At 35.5% G+C, this 17,337-nt stretch overlaps 1 protein-coding gene and 1 non-coding gene across 2 annotated transcripts in view; both read left to right on the top strand.

Moving 5' to 3' along the window:
• The window catches only part of CHIC2 (cysteine rich hydrophobic domain 2), a 53,019-nt gene extending 38,573 nt beyond the window's left edge, over window positions 1–14,446 (top strand). Inside the window, exons 4-6 of the mRNA XM_049790185.1 lie at window positions 11,004–11,060; window positions 11,227–11,286; window positions 14,056–14,446. Of these exons, the coding sequence (XP_049646142.1) occupies window positions 11,004–11,060; window positions 11,227–11,286; window positions 14,056–14,106 (168 nt within the window). The 3' untranslated portion in view covers window positions 14,107–14,446. The remainder of the gene's footprint in view (window positions 1–11,003; window positions 11,061–11,226; window positions 11,287–14,055) is intronic.
• Window positions 10,716–10,822, top strand: LOC126032907 (U6 spliceosomal RNA). The gene has a single exon (XR_007504067.1). It is a non-coding gene; the product is annotated as a U6 spliceosomal RNA (small nuclear RNA).
• Window positions 14,447–17,337: the final 2,891 nt, after the last annotated feature.

Genomic DNA, 17,337 nt, shown 5'->3' with positions numbered 1-17,337 from the left:
CTTCAAGACTCTAAAGTTATATTGTCTTTGTTATTTAATGCCCTTTTAAAAAGTATGACAAGTATCTGCATAGTAAATTATCTTTGTCAATTCTCTAAATAGTCTATATATGGACTTTATTGGGGTTTGGGGGGGTTGGGGGAGGAGTTTTGAGTCCACATCTAGTGGCACTCAGGGGTCACTCCTGGCTCAGTGCTCAGAAATCACTCCTGGCAGGCTTGGGGACCATATGGAGTGCCAGAGATTGAACCTGGGTTTATCCTGGATCAATCACATGCAAGGCAAACACCCTACTGCTGTGCTATCGCTCTGGTCTCAAAAATAGTCTAAATGGGCTTTGAATAAAGCATTAATGTGTAACCAGTGCTTAGGAGTTACTTCTGGCTCTGAACACAGATTACTCTTGGCAGGCTCAGGGGACCATATGGAATGTCAGCCACATGCAAGACAAACACCATACCCGCTGTGCTATCGTTGGGTCCCTATGTAACTTTCTATTCCTAGCACCTGAAAAAGGCCAAAGAAAGATATAAATCTGTATAAACCAAGGCAGTTAGAAGTCACACACACACACTCACACACACACACACACGCACACACACACACAAGTACAACCAGTGAGATTGCTACACAGAAAATGAATACCTAAGATACATAGGTAATTCCTACAGGTCCAATACTAATCAATAATATCAAATATTAAGCTGTGTACTTAGCATCAAATGCAGCTAGGAACTGATATGAGGTGGAGCAAAGACCTACTAAAAGAACTAAAAATAACATTGCCCGATGCTCAGAAAGATCAAGATATGCTTCTTCCCATCAGTCAGATTAAAAAGCATCTAATTCGGGGCTAGAGAGATAGCACAGCACAGTGGTAGGGCGTTTGCCTTGCAAGCAGCAGATCCAGGATGGACGGTGGTTCGAATCCTGGCCTTCCATATGGCCCCATGCCTGCCAGGAGCGATTTCTGAGCACAGAGCAAGGAGTAACCTAAGTGCCGACGGGTGTGACCCAAAACAAAACAAAACAAAATAAAAAGCATCTAATTCACAGGCCACTTAAAGAGTATCCAGAAAGGGATTGTGCCTCATTAGTGAGAAATAGCTAGCTCTAAACATTTGTCTGGCTCCTCAATAAATTAAACACAGAATTACATCCTAAAATCTAGTCAAAAAATCTGAAAACCACTAAACATATGCATAATCATATTAATATATCTTTAATAAGAATATAAAAAGACTTATTGTTCACCAAGGGATAAATTGTGGTATGTATACAATGAATATCAATCATTAACAATGAAATATTCATACATACATAGTATAATATGTTTGTAACTAAAAATATTTATGCTTGGGGGCTGGAGATTACTCTGTAAGCTAAATATGAGGTCTCAGGTTCAACCATAACTATTCCACATGCTAAATGTGATCCTTTATCCCCAGCAATACTCAGCATCACAGCAGTGTGTGATCTCTGATGCACTACAATCAAAAGCATGACAATGAACAGTATGCAACCACCAGTGAACACTGCAACTAAGTGTATAAATGTATGCAAGCAGCATAACCAAGCGTAAAATTTCAGTCATTTAAACAACAATAAGATTGGAGGCATAAGAATTATGCTAACTATAAGACGCCAAACACAAAAGGCTATATATGACTCCATTTAAATAAAATATCTACTGACAATAAAAGATTGGTGCTTGCCATGGACTAGAAAAGGTGCCAGGTGTTGACATGGACTAGGATGAGAGATGAGGGAGAAACTGTTCAATGAATAAGAGATCATACTTTTTTGGGAGGTGGAGAGTCACACCCGGAGGCACTCAGGGGTTACTCCTGGCAGCTTAGAGAACCATATGGGATGCCAGGAACTGAACCTGGGTCCGTCCCGGGTTGGCCGCATCCAAAGCAAACACTCTACCACAGTGCTATCTCTATGGCCCCAAGAGGTCTTACTTTTGGAGTATAGAAGCTGATAGTTGCATAACACTATGAATATACTAAATGTCACATAAATATAGCTACTGCTTATGTCAACTTCATCTCAATAAATTAAATTATGTTCTCAAAGAAAACGGAAAATGAGAATAAAGGGAAACTAAGATAGCAGGAGAAAAAATGTAGTCACCCAATTATAATATAAAATTTCCAAAAGCTGTAACTACTGTATTTTCTGGCGTGTAAGACGACTGAGTGTATAAGACAACCCCCTAATTTTGCAGTTAAAACATAGGTTTAGGCCTATATTTGCTATATCAGACAGAACGTTCCTATGCTGCAACTGTATGTACCACAGTGAGCCAATCACAACAAGCAAAGGTTCAAAGGTTAAACTGTAATAGACTTCCTCTCTGACTCTGGCCAATCTGAGCAGGCTTTTGACAGTGTAGATTCGGGTCCAGAACATTGTCTAATTTGCATGCATAAAAAGCCTGCTTGGATTGGCTGAGTTAGAGAGGCGGTCTGAGCAGCCTTGCAGTGATTGGTGCAGGATCGAGTTGGAAAATTCGTTTTGTTGGAATATTCAGACAATTTTCGTTTAGTGGCATATTGAAACATTTTTCGGGATATACTCGGCGTATAAGACGACCCCTGATTTTCAATTGACTTTTGTTTCAAAAGTCGTCTTATACGCCGGAAAATACTGTACTGCTTTTTGAGATTTGAGCATTGGTAGTCATTTAATTATAAATCATAAGATGAGAATGAAATTGAACATTTGGATGAATAAATTAGAGAAAAATGCTTCAAACATATTGCAGACAGTGAAACAGCAAAAAAAAAAAAAAAACCTTCTTAATTTTGTTCATTTGTTTTTGGATCACACCCAGGGATGCTTGGGTTACTCCCTGCTCTGTGCTCAGAAATTACTCCTGGAAAGCTCGGAGAACCATATGGGATGCTGGGATCAAACTTGGTCGGTGGTGTGTAAGGCAAATGCCCTACCCACTGTGATACTGCTCCAACCCCAAACTTATTCTTAAGGCGGAATCCTGAAAAGTTTCTATTGAACAAAAAGATTCTAAATAAAATGTATCCTTTATTAAAAAATTAGGTATTTGCTACCAGTTAGGCTTAGAAATTTTCTTTATGCCTTCCCAATGTAAGCGTGATTAGCACTACTTTATGAATAACCAAATAGCAAATCAAACTAGGTCCCAGTGATCATATTTACATTTCAATGGGTCATGAACTCTTACTGGCTTAGCCTTTTTTTTGTCTTTTAAGCCATATCCAGTGACTGTATTCACCAGTCAGTTTTACTTTATACATAGAGTCATATATACTTACGTGTGTGTGTGTGTGTGTGTGTGTGTGTGTGTGTGTGTATTTGGTGGGAAAGAATGATTTGATTTGTTTTGTGTTTATTAGTTAATAACACTTGACTTTGTTTTTATTTTACTTGTTCCTTCAATGGAAGGATTTTAAATTGGTGTCACTTAATTCAGATACATGTAAAAATAATTGTTTGATTATTCAAAGTAGAAGGAGTATTGGGTTTAAAAATTAGAAAATTGAATTTGAATCCTGTCATTTTACAGGTTGTGGGAGCTGGGTCAATTCATTAATTTCTGGAGCCTTTATACTTAATCTATAAAATAGAAATGTCATATTTTGTTGTAAAAAGCAGAGTATAAACCAAAATAAAATTTGAGGGTCTGAGGAGAGGACTGGACTGTGTGCCTGGCATGAATCTGACACCACACAGTCCCGAAAGCACCTCTTTACATGGCCCTACTGGGCTTTAGCATTGCTGGACTATAGTAGCAGGCTGAGTATTACCAGTATTACCTGGTCCTACTGAGTATTGCTTGTGACACACTTAAAATAAATACAGGGTTTTGGGTTTTGTTTGTTTGTTTTTGGTGGGGAGTCACACCCAGTATTGCTCAGGGTTTACTTCTGGCTCTACACTTAGAGATCGCTTCTGGCAGGCTCGGGGAACCATATGGGATGCTGGGATTTGAACCACTGTCCTTCTGCATGCCAGGCAAATGCCTTATCTCCATGTTATCTCTCCAGCCCATAAATACAGTTTTTTTGGTTTTTTTTTTGGTTTTTGGGCCACACCCAGCAGTGCTCAGGGTTACTCCTGGCTGTCTGCTCAGAAATAGCTCCTGACAGGCACGGGGGACCACATGGGACACCGGGATTTGAACCAACCACCTTTGGTCCTGTATCAGCTGCTTGCAAGGCAAACACCGCTGTGCTATCTCTCCGGGCCCCCCATAAATACAGTTTTGATATAGCTCATGCCACTGCAAAAAGAGTGGAAGGAATGTTGAGATTGGAGCAGTATAGCAGGTTAGGGGTTGTATCAGGGAACTTGCATGTGGCCCACCTGGGTTTAAGCTGTAGCATCTTGTACATTCTTGAACTCTGCTAGGAGTGATAGCTGAACTCAGAGCCAGAAATAAGTCTTAAGCACTGCTGTGTGACTCAAAAACCAAAAAAAGGAAAAAAAAAAAAAAAAGAGTGGAAGGAATGTTTCTAGACAGTAGAACTAGAATAGGTTGTTTGTATGAAGATATTATGATCAGCCTCGTTAGTGACAGAAATCTTGAATTCCTTCTTCATTCTGTTCAACAAGTTACAAACTCTTGTTTACATATTCAAAGTTCTGTTGTATAATAGAAAAGGCCTAGTTAAAGATAATATAGATGGGGTTGGAGAGAGAGCACAGCTGTAGGGCGTTTTCTTGCATGTAGCTGGCCTAGGACAGACCCGGCTTGATTCCCAGCATCCCATATGGTCCCCCATATGACAGGAGCGATTTCTGAGTGCAGAGCCAGGAGTAACCCCTGTGCACCACTGGGTGTGGCCCCAATCAATCAATCAATAAAGTTAAAGAAAATAGTTGTTTAGCTCTTTTCTCTAAAAATCTGCTTTTAACAAATTAATATTTAAATTATGGCTCTAAGAATACCTAGTATGTTTTGTTACTTTAGGTTATATGAAAGTTATAATGTTCACATACAATTTTTCTTTAAAGAAATTTCTTTAAAAAAAACAGGAAGGGAATTTATTTAAAGATCTTTTGCAGGGGCCTGAGAAATAGCACAGTGGTAGGGCATTTGCCTTGCATGTGTTTGACCCAGGAGGGACCCGGTTCGATTCCTAGCATCCCCAAGCCTGCCAGGGCCAGTTTCTGAGTGCAGAGCCAGGAGTAACCCCTGAGCACCCCTGGGTGTGGCCCAAAAATCAATCAATCAATCGTTTTTTTAAAAAAATTTTTTGCAGAATCTCATAATCTCATTATTTTGTTGAAATCAGATCTTTCATGTAGAATAATATTAAAATATATGTTGTGATTTTATGCACATAATGGCAAAGATTTGTATAATCTTTAATGCAGATAAACTTAATCCACAGCAGAGATAAATCAAGTGACTTTCTTTTAAAATAATTAAAATTTTATATAGTTTGTTTTAATGACTTAGCTGTGAACTTTTTTATACTGTTAACAATTTTAAATTTGTACACATGTCAAGATATAATTCTTACTTGAAAAATACTTAAAAGTTCAAGATTATACTGGGCCTGGAGAGAGAGCACAGCGGCATTTGCCTTGCAAACAGCCGATCCAGGACCAAAGGTGGTTGGTTTGAATCCCGGTGCCCCATATGGTCCCCCGTGCCTGCCAGGAGCTATTTCTGAGCAGACAGCCAGGAGTAATCCCTGAGTACCGCCGGGTGTGACCCAAAAACAAAAACAAAAAAAGTTGAAGATTATAAATACATTTGAATCATTATTGAAGTCAATAGGAGTTGAAAATTTTAAATTTTGAACAGTTGAGATTGGGCTTTGATATTTTGTGATGTAATAAATTACATTAAAATTTAAGGGGCCGGAGCAGTGACATGGAGCGATAAGGAGTCTCTGCCTTGCCAGCCCTAGCCTAGGGCAGACTGTGGTTCGATCCCCTGGTGTTCCATATGGTCCCCCAAGCCAGGAGCTATTTCTGAGTGCATATCCAGGAGTAACCCCTGAGCGTCACTGAGTGTGCCCCCCAAATAAATAAATAATTTAACTTTAAGTTTAAATATCTGAGTTTTTCTAAGTAGCTATTAGTGAGATATTCTATTTATATTACTGTTAAGGATTCTTAGTATCTTTATGTTCTCAGTACTGAATAATTTTTTTTGTTTGTTTGTTTGTTTTGTGGTTTTTGGGTTACACCCGGCAGTGCTCAGGGGTTATTCCTGGCTTCAGGCTCAGAAATTGCTCCTGGCAGCACGGGGAACCATATGGGATGCCAGGATTCGAACCAATGACCTCCTGCATGAAAGGCAAATGCCTTACCTCCATGCTATCTCTCTGGCCTCTGAATATAATGATTTTGGAAATTTTTAGAAAAATACTTTTCAGTTTCCACATTTAACTTTTTTTTTTCTTTAGTTTTAAATACTTCAAATACTTAAAATTCATGTGATCTCCATTGATTTTATTAATACCTTGTAGAAAACTACTTTTTTTTGAAGCCATTTTTCAAAATGAGTGTGAATTAATGAATCTTAGTAATGAGTGTATTAATAGTAGTAATTAAGTAGGGAAGTAATACATTCATGATTTTCTAAGTGATTTCTTACTGCCCTAAGAGGCTTATTTATCTAATGCCACATAATTTGTTTTTACCAGGATAACAATTTACTCCTTAGAACACTATGATATTTAGAAGAAACTAAAAAATAATTTATAGTAAGCCAAATCTGAATTTTCAATAAACCCCTTTTTTTCTCCTATTTTGGTAGTTTGCTGAGGTATTTCAAGCTATTTTCCTTTGCTAAATCTTAAACTACTTACTTTCCCAGATGTAGCCCTTTTAGATACTTCTTTGGAAGATAAGGGTAATAATCTATTAATAATTATTTAAATCATCATTTTATTAAATATCCGGGTAATTTTATTTCTCTTGCAGTTTTATGTTTGGCTTATTTCCAGAATTGTAAGAAAGTTTTGAAAAGAGCCAAAGGCAGTAGAAATAGAAGATTAAATTTCTGCCATCTCATTACTACTTGTCACTCAAGTTAGGTCTATTTAATGTCTTGTTAAGGTATTTGAAGTTTTATATCTTTGTTTATATTCTATATTAGAACAATTTCACCAAGGAGAAAAATATAAGCAACAAGGTTAAAAAAATGTATAGGGGGGAAGTTCTAGTAAGAGCTATGATGAGGGAGAGGTGGTTGGGAGCCTTGAAGCTTGGAGCTTCTTCTCCTCACTGGGTTAGTGATATGACATCATTCTCATGAAAGACTGTTCTGATTGCATGGTGTGTGAGTTGGTGGTCTTGGTCTTTTTAATTGGGGATAAGAATTCACGATAAAATTAGATTTCTTGTTGATCATCTTATATTGAATGACTGAGGGTTCATTGCTAAAGAACTACTAACCTGTCTTCTCGCCCCAGGGTGTGAGCACTGAAAAGGATTAAGGCCCACTGTAGGGGAGCTTGAACTGAAGCCTGCACTGCCCTTTCCCCTGTTCTTTTTAGTTAAATGGAAGATTTTCAGTTCCCATGACTATCAATCTGGTGCTTTTCACAAGCACTCACTTCTTTTAAGAAAATTAAAATGACTTATTTTCAGAAATTCACTGGTCTAGAGTACCGAGAATTTTTAGTTAGTATTTCATATCAAAATGACCTATACATGTTAATTTTTTCCTGATACATATTTGTTTTGCTTTAGGTTGAGCTTGGTCAGTAAGCACTTGAAAGTTACACTTTTTTTGTGTGTTAAATGGGGCTGGGTCTGCTTAGCTAACATTGTAAAGAGCTCGATGTTTGAATTTTACATCTCATTAGAAACAGCTATCTGACATCCCAGTGGACATAACTCTTAACTTTTATTTCTGACTGAAGTTACAATGGGCTTTCTTTCCATATTTAAAGGCTTTTAAATTGCCTTTTTAAATGCTGAAGTGTCATGTTTTTCAGTATCTGCCAGATAGGTATTGTATTTTATCTTGAAATATATTTTGATTTTGTTAATTAAAAATAATTGCAGAGTTTTAAACATTCTTATTAGTTAAAGCATGTTTTCCCCCCATTTAATTTGAGCTTTTGTTACTAACATGATTTGTGATAGTTTCTTTTCTTTCTTTAATGATGGTTAAAATCTATATACTTGTCACCTTAGTGTGCTCGAAATGTTCCACTCAGATCAAGGGTTCCTTTTTGGTTTTGTATGTTCTCACCTGCTCCTCACTGTAAATCATTGAGATGTCAAGTACAAAGATTAATTAAGCTGCACGTGCAAGTGCTTTTTTTTTTTTTCTTCACCTGTCAAACAGGAAAGAAATCTTATAGCAAGAAGAGTTAGTGCTAATTCACAGTTCTACTTCAGGAGGTTGTGTGGAAATATTTTATATTTTTAAATTTATTTAAAATACAGCATACAGGAATCTGTTTGGAATTCTTAAGTGTTATAAGATACAATTATTACAATAAATCATTAAGCTTGTAATTAGAGGCAAAGAGAAAACTTAGAATTCCTCCATAAATATTTTGGAATTTAAGATTCATATTTTGTAGTTATCTTTTACTTAGATTCGTGTAACTTGTTATTTTAAGTTTATAAATTGTGTGTAATATATGTAGTTAAAGTACATATATGTAAAGGAAAAAATAAGTACCTATATGTAATAGACTCTATGAGCACCATTCAGAATGCAATCTATTCCCAATTGTGGCATTAGTTATGGGATGAAATGTTGAGGGAGGTTACTGTACAAGTTTTCTTTGAGTAATATTTGTACAACGTAATGTTGTAGCTTTAATTTTTCTATATTAATAGAAAGCAATAGACTTGGAGAGCTTTTTCTCCCCACCCTAGTTCTTTTACCTCTCCCTCTTTTTAAACTGTCAATAAAAGTAAAACCTCAAATTGTATAGTGATCTTAATCTATTATTAACAGGCCCTAGAAAGGAAGATTACAAGGTAGATTCAGGTTTTGAATCGGTTTTGCCATTGGTTTAGCAGCGGGTGGGCAGGCAGATGCCTGCTCAGAGTAGAACCTATTGCCATTTTTCACCATTGATAGAGTAGCCTTTCAGAGTCAATGAGCTCTGTCAATGTGAGCTTGTCAAGGCTACAACTTCATAGACCTGAGAGGTCTATGTTTGAGAGGTCAGCCCTTTTCAGGTTCGCTGTGATGCAAATGAACTTTAATGCTTAAACAACTATTGGAATTTTTATGTCTGCTCCTTGTTCTTTTTTCTTCACAAAGTCATTGACGAGACATTCAGTGCTTTTTAAATTGGAAGTTGCATTGTGCTAAAGACCTAGTACAGATTTACGGAGGGCTGAAAGCAGTTAGATCATGTTCTTTTCATGGTGCGATTAGAATCAAATCGATTTCCCTACAGCCTTCAGCATTCAGATGGCAATTTTAACAAAGCTTGGGGGCTAGACAAGGGACAAAACGACTGAACTGAATGTTAATTACACTCTGCAGCCTTATTTTCTTTTGATTTGGGGCTGACTGGCAACTAAATTAACAAAAAGTGTGACCATAACTGCTGCCCTATTTTCATTTAAAAGGAGAGCTGCCTCTAAAAGGCTATCTTTACAAAGAAACAAGTGAGGTCTGCTGATCATTGTTAACAAGGGCACTTTTTTTTCTTTAAAATTCTTGCCAAAAAAAGAAAAAGAAAAACCTGTTTTAAAAAAGTAATGTAATAAATTAGTCATTGATGTATTGTTACCCCATAAAGGTGGTTGATTTCTGATTTTTATGACATTATGTTTGGAAAATGTAAGACAGTAGTAATTTATTAGTTATGAATTATAACTGGCACATGTGTAGTAATAGTACATCTGGAGCATGTTCAGATACTAAAAGGCAATAGGTAATTAGACTGCAGTAGTCATGCTAAATATTAACATCAAACTATTCAAAACCAGCTTGATCTTAATAATATTTTACCTAGCTCCTCTTTTTGACATTCAGTTACAAATTTGACTATTCGTATTTATTTACTTGGGCTACATTCATAGTGCTGCATGCTTTTTCCTTCCCTTGCAAGGAAGCTGCAGCTGCACCAAGTTGCATTTGATTCTTATGGAACACTGTCCTCCTTTGCACCTGCAGCTTTGTCAGTCTCATCCTAGCACCTGGCACCATGAATTATCCTCCCCTGTATTTACACTCAAAACAAGAAACATTTCCTCTTGCCTGGTATATGGTATATACTCAATAAACAGGATCTTAAATGTGGATTTCTCAGTTGATTCCTATAACAAAGTACTGAATTAAGAGCTTGGTTTTGACTGTCAGATGGTACTTTTGTATTGATTTAAGTCACATTTTTCCTGTTTGAAAATTTGTATCTCTGGGATAATAAAGTGATTTTTAACTGTGAGCATTATTTTTCATGCATGGTAAGGACATTATTTTTTAACATGACATAAGAATCAATTTGGTTTGATAAGGAATTTTTTTGTCACTTTAATTTCTACTTTAAATTTACCCTCAAGACATTTGCTTACTAAAACTTATATAATCTTCAAAATATAGTTTTTATTACATTAGCATTATAGAATTTCGGAAGAATGGGTATTGAACTTTATGTTATTTGTGAATAGCATTAACTTTTTGGACTTTGATCATTTAAATTAAGAAGATAGTGTTAAACAATTTCAAGAAGATCCAAGTACAAAGAAAACTAAACCTTTTTTTATTTTAAAAAATAACTGTTTCTGTGCTCGCTTCGGCAGCACATATGCTAAAATTGGAACGATACAGAGAAGATTAGCATGGCCCCTGCGCAAGGATGACACGCAAATTCGTGAAGCGTTCCATATTTAAAAAAAAATAACTGTTTCTGTTCAGGTTACTATTTATTGTTCAATGTTGCCAGTGTTATAGAATAGCTTGCTTATTTCAGTCACTGTCTTATACCTCTCTCCTTTTCACACAAAAAGCAGCTGCAAAACAAAGTTTTTCAAAAACCAGTCAAGAGTAAACATTTTTCTCATTTGTCTTCCAGACACGAAGATCGATTGAGAAGTTATTAGAATGGGAAAACAATAGGTTATACCACAAGGTGAGTACCACAGGGAGCAGCTTCGTACTGTTGGAGTCTGAATTGCACAGTATGGAAACAGATGCTTTTGTTGAACTAAAAATATGAAAGGTGGACAAATGGGTTAGTCTGTGCACTGCAATAAAATAGAGCTCATTTTTCTTCTTTTGCTCTCCTACTTGTCTAGCTGTGCTTGCACTGGAGACTGAGCAAAAGGAAATGTGAAACGAATAACATGATGGAATATGTAAGTTAAAGGGCTGTTTTGTGAGTTTCTCTATTAAATGATCATTTATTTTGCTTCTGATCTTATTCTTTTCTTGATTATTAATCAGCAAAGGTGTCAGGAGCTTAATCTCCTGAGCGCAAGGATTTTCTACGGTTCACAGATGCATGGTTTCATGTGCAGGACTGATTTATAAAGTTATGAATGACTTGAAAACAAGGCTTCACTGTGTTCTGAAAAATAATAAATTAATTGCCAAGTTAAAATAGCCTGAACGTGTGTTGATGGAGTGTGAAATTTTAGATGCTGTATAAAGAATAACCACAACTTTGGTTACGCAGCAAGTCAGATATGGCTTTTTTATATCATGCTAATCAAGTTTCCAAGTATGGAAGAAAACCTTTCAACCAAGCCATTGGAGCTTAAGAAACCTTTAGCCTGTATAGATTTTAACTGCCCATATCTTAGTAGCCTTTAAAGAATCTTTCAAAATGTTATTAGAATATTGTCTTATAAAAATTAAGCAGGAGATCTGTGTTTATTTAAAAGATGTAACCTAGGACACGTACATAATGATTTTTAGAATTTATACAGTTGGAATTTAATAAGTATCAATTTATTTGAACAGTGTTTCTTCTTTGGAAAAGTTCAGAATGTTGTAAAAAATCATAAATTTTCATTGATTTGAACTCAGAAATGGAAAGATTACAATATAAGAAATCTTAAGAGTTTACTGTTAAAAATTAGTTATAGCCTTTGTGAAGTACCTGACACATAATTTTTTGATAGGTATTTTTCTATTCTTTGAAATAATAAAACTATTATAGTAGTATATGTGTTATAGAAGTTTATAAAAGTGCTGAAATAGTTGGAAATTATTGTGAAATCATTTTCTTTGTAGAATTTACTCTATTGTCAATTAAATTCCATGCTAGTCTTGAACATAAAGGATATTTTTTAATGTCTCTTTTTTATTCTATAGCTCTATTCAGTAAGTCAGATAATGTAGATCTTATTTTTATATCATACTTGTCAATTTATGGTGAAAAAAATATGTGTTACATTAAATAACTTGAAAAGCACATTCTAGATATCTTGTTTTTAGATTGGCCTATGAAAATGTGAATCTTATATTTTGATCGGTAGTAAGAAAACTTTAGTGTTCTTTTTTGGGGCATGGGGGAGGGATGAATCGGAGATTTAAAACATTTTGTGAAAGATATTTGCTATATTCAAACCCCAACAAAAAGTACATTTGTGGTGTTAATGTTTTCTGAGAAAAAAAAACATTTGCAATATTACTATTTTCTGATAAAATCATATAAAAATCATTTATAACATACTGTTTTTTTGGTGTTTTTTTGTTTGTTTTGTTTTGTTTTGTTTTGTTTTTGGCTTTTGGGCCACACCGGACAGCTCTCAGGGGTTACTCCTGGCTCTATGCTCAGAAATTACTCCTGGGAGGCTTGGGACCATTCGGGATGCCAGGGATAAAACCCAGGTTGGTCCTGAGTTGGCTGTGTGCAAGGCAAACATCCTACCACTGTGCTATTGTTCCAATATCAGTTTTTTCTTTAGTTTTCTATTAAAAAATCTGTTGGGGGGGCCGGAGAAATAGCATGGAGGTAAGGCGTTTGCCTTTCATGTAGGAGGTCATCGGTTCAAATCCTGACATCCATATGGTCCCCCATGCCTGCCAAGAGCAATTTCTGAGCCTGGAGCCAGGAATAACCCCTGAGCACTGCCGGGTGTGACCCAAAAACCACACACACACACACACACACACGTCTGTTGGAACAAATTTTTACTTTTTTTTTTTTTTTTTTTTTTTTTTGGTTTTTGGTTTTTGGTTTTTGGGTCACACCCGGCAGTGCTCAGGGGTCACTCCTGGCTGTCTGCTCAGAAATAGCTCCTGGCAGGCACGGGGAACCATATGGGACACCGGGATTCGAACCAACCACCTTTGGTCCTGGATCGGCTGCTTGCAAGGCAAACGTCGCTGTACTATCTCTCCGGGCCCAATTTTTACTTTTTTTAATGTTGCTCTAAGAAAACCGGATTTAAAGAAAATTTTAAGGGACTGTGTAATCTGAAAGTATCCCTGCCTTCTTTTTTCTTTTAAAGTCTTTTCTGAATTCAGCCCCTTGCCCCCATATTCCCATTAGGTAAAGAAAAAGATTTAAGAAGAAGGTCCTTCCTGGGTTTTGGTGGAAGGTGGCAGACTGGGGAGGCTCTGCAGTCCCTAGAATCAGATCCAGAGCCCTAGACATGCTAGGTCTATGCTGCAGTCCTTTGAGCAATCGATCTCCTTGGCCTGAGACCTCATGAATAAGGAAGAGAAGAAAGGCCCAGTACCCTTTATCTAGAAATCACTTATTCTGGGACAGTGACCTGAGAGCAACTATTTAATGTAAAGATACATGAAATTGGGTTAGATAAAAGGGAAGATGCTTGAGTAAATGTTAGGTTAGCTGCAGCCACATAGTAAAATAGTAAGAGCTTTGAGTTAAGCCCAGTCTCAGAAGTTTTACACTTCTCAGAGCACGCTTGTCTTTTAAATGAGAATGATATATGTACTTGCCTCAGAAAAGTTGTTAAAATGGAATAAATGCATATTATGAAACATCTGGTATGTTATTATTTCTGAATGCTAGCAGCTCCCTTTTCTCATTCATGCATATATTCTATGTGTTAAAGACATTGTCAGATTGTTTCAAATGATGCAATTTAAGTGAAGTATTGCTAACATGGAAATGTATTTTTTGGTAATTATTTTTCTTTTCTCTGCAGGTCATCCTTATAGAATTTTTACCAAAGACACCAATCTTTCGACCAGATTAGCAGTTACCTTATTTCTAGAGACTTTCCAGTATGTTGTCTTTCCAATGGTGCCTTGCTCGGTGCTCTCCTGGTGGTGACATAACATTGGTTCTACAGAATTGTGTGGTGTTTTTCCCTGTTTTTTTTTTTTTGGGTTGTTGTTACTGTTATTGTTTGTTTTTGTTTGTTTTTTAAATAACCGCATGTTCTAAGTGTGCATTTTGTCAAACTTTGCAACAGTTATTTCATACAGATGTTTAATACTTAAGTTATTGTGCTCCTTTCTGTTATGTATCTGATTTTCAAGGATTACGTTTTTGTATTATCAAAAAAAAAATACATTTGAACTTAGCATTAAAAAGTGGCCAGCCTTTTTTATTTTATCATCAAGGAACAGTCTATTATTTATTCATGTATTAACACAGAAAAAAAAGTAAATTTTATTTATCAGCTAAAGAAATGATCTTATAAGACTCTGCTTACCTATTCTAGCAAGCACACTCTGTAATTTCTGCTATTTGAAATCCAAAATTTATTATTTTAATACAGTAAATTTTGTTTTGTCTTAGCTTTTTGAAACCTAACACCTTTCTTATATACAATTCCTAATGCTCGATTACAGAAAAAGTATTCTTATTATAAAGACTTATCAGAAAGTGTTAAAAGTCTGTCTTCAGAGGTAGTTAGGTAGGATTAAATTATTTTTATTAGATAGACAAAACAATGAGTGTTATGCATGCTAGAGCTCAGGATTCATAAATATAGTCATTGGTATTTATGATCAAGATGTTACTAGTAATGGCCTTACTTGGGTTATTTTTTATTGTTTATCAAATCATACAAAAGCATGAAATACTTAAAAAATTTTAAGATAAATACTTCTCCCAATCTAACATAATTCTAGAACGAGTATGTTCTTTGGAATATATTAGTTTAAAGAATGGAGTACATATTTAGTATTTTTTATTCCCTAGTTTTCTTTCAATTCAGTCATGAATACTTTTTTATTGAAAGTGTGTTGAGATCTTGAGAGATTGTACAGTGGGTAAGGTGCTTACCTTACCTGTGGTCCACCTGTTTTGATCTTCGGAATCCCATGTGGCCCTCCCAGCCCAGTAGGAGTAATCCGTTCCTGAATGCAGAGCCAGAGCCAGGAGTAATTCATGAGCACTTCTGGATGTGCCTCCACCTCCCCCCCACAAAGAAAAAGAATGCGGTATACAGATGAATCAGATCAGCTGTTTCTTTTAAATATGTACATAGATTTCTTTTTTCTCTTTTGGTTGTACATATCTTCACACATTTTAAAATTTTCTAAATGGCATATGTATAGATTTTGTTTTTATAAACTGAAATTATACAAATTTTAGTGTGTGTCAAAACTTGTTCCTTATAACTGGTATTTAGCAATAATGAGCAGTTATGTGAATAATCTCTGAAATTATATGAATTATGCTTAATAATTTGTATTAAGAATTGGTACCACTATATAAACCCTTTTCCCCATACATTAAACCTTTTAAATACTAATTTTATTAATTTATATACCTGTCTTCAAAAAAACATTTTTCTTTGTACTTCTCTAAAGTACTGTAAATCTTGTATAAATTTGAATAGCTTAATGCCGTCCGTATCTTTTATCATCTATTAGGAATAATCTTAAAAATAGATTTTGGGAGTGGGCTTGAGAATTACTTATATTCCGTTGCCAAACATTTAGCAATTTGAATTTATGACCATTTTCTTATGACCAACTCAAAGTACAAAGAGTTTAAGCAGTTCTGACTTTACCTTTTGGCTAGTGCTTGATCTATCACCTTAAAGTAGTACCATTAAACATATTGCTATTTAAATGTGCTTTGTTATTTTAATTGTGAAAATTTATGTATAATGCTAACTCTGCCTTTGAGTTTAGTAAGAGCAGGAACATATGACTGTAGACTATGCTATAGTGTTCCCTATTTAAAATTTTATGTCTGTACACACCATTTTTGATCAACTTTATAGGCAGAACTATAATAGATATAGTTTTCTTCTGTTAATCTTCTGTTGATTAAAATCTATATTTCTTTTTTTTTTTTTTTTTTTTTTTTGGTTTTTGGGCCACACCCGGCGTTGCTCAGGGGTTACTCCTGGCTGTCTGCTCAGAAATAGCTCCTGGCAGGCACGGGGGACCATATGGGACACCGGGATTTGAACCAACCACCTTTGGTCCTGGATTGGCTGCTTGCAAGGCAAACGCCGCTGTGCTATCTCTCCAGGCCCGATTAAAATCTATATTTCTATAGAATGTTTAATAGTAATTGTTATACTGATAGTATTAAGTGCAAGGTTTAAGCTTTTTCTAATGTTATTGAGAGTGTGAGTTATTTAAAAACTTTGTACACATATTTTTCTTTTCTTTTCTTTTCTTTTTTTTTTTTTTTTTTTTTTGATTTTTGGGCCACACCCAGCGGTGCTCAGGGGTTACTCCTGGCTGTCTGCTCAGAAATAGCTCCTGGCAGGCACGGGGGACCATATGGGACACCGGGATTCGAACCAACCACCTTTGGTCCCAGATTGGCTGCTTGCAAGGCAAACACCGCTGTGCTATCTCTCCGGGCCCTGTTTTTCATTTTTCATGCATAGAGTTATGAGTGCTTAATATGTGATATTACCACAAACCAATTATTCCTGAGCAGTTAGCTTGGATTTTCTATACTATATTCAAATCTATACTTAAATTTTCATTATTAGTACATGTTTCATTAGTAAGCCCTCTGGCTTATTCTTTCTTGAATAATGAATTTATAAGTGCCCGCATTACTGGGAATTAGAAATCTGAGAGATTCCCACGTAAAGTGCAATTAATACAAAGGAAATACTTTGTTATACCTGTTTTTTCACTCCTATTTTACTTAAAATTTGTGAGATATGAATTATAGGAACTTTTTAAAAATAGTTGTGGAAAGGTATTAGCAGAGAACCTAATATATTGGTTTTACATAAACCAAGGGAAAAAACATGGGATTTTTATTTATATATTATAGACATTTACAGTCAAGCACTATACTTTTGTAGAAATAAATTTTGAGTGTCCTTTGCCATTTCTATTATATTTTAATACAAGACTATGTTACATAACCCAAAAAATCTAATGACTTTGGTATAAATAATCACTTTAGCCTCTAAGTTACTTCCCCTCTTGCACAAAAGGATCACTTTAAATCCAAAGTGCTGGATTTAAATAAAATGGTTCCAAATAAATGGTTC

Source organism: Suncus etruscus, chromosome 16 (assembly GCF_024139225.1).
Source record: "Suncus etruscus isolate mSunEtr1 chromosome 16, mSunEtr1.pri.cur, whole genome shotgun sequence".
In the NCBI taxonomy this organism is placed as follows: Eukaryota; Metazoa; Chordata; class Mammalia; order Eulipotyphla; family Soricidae; genus Suncus; species Suncus etruscus.
The sequence above is the reverse complement of the archived record's forward strand: the minus strand, read 5'-3'. Positions and strand labels throughout refer to the sequence as shown.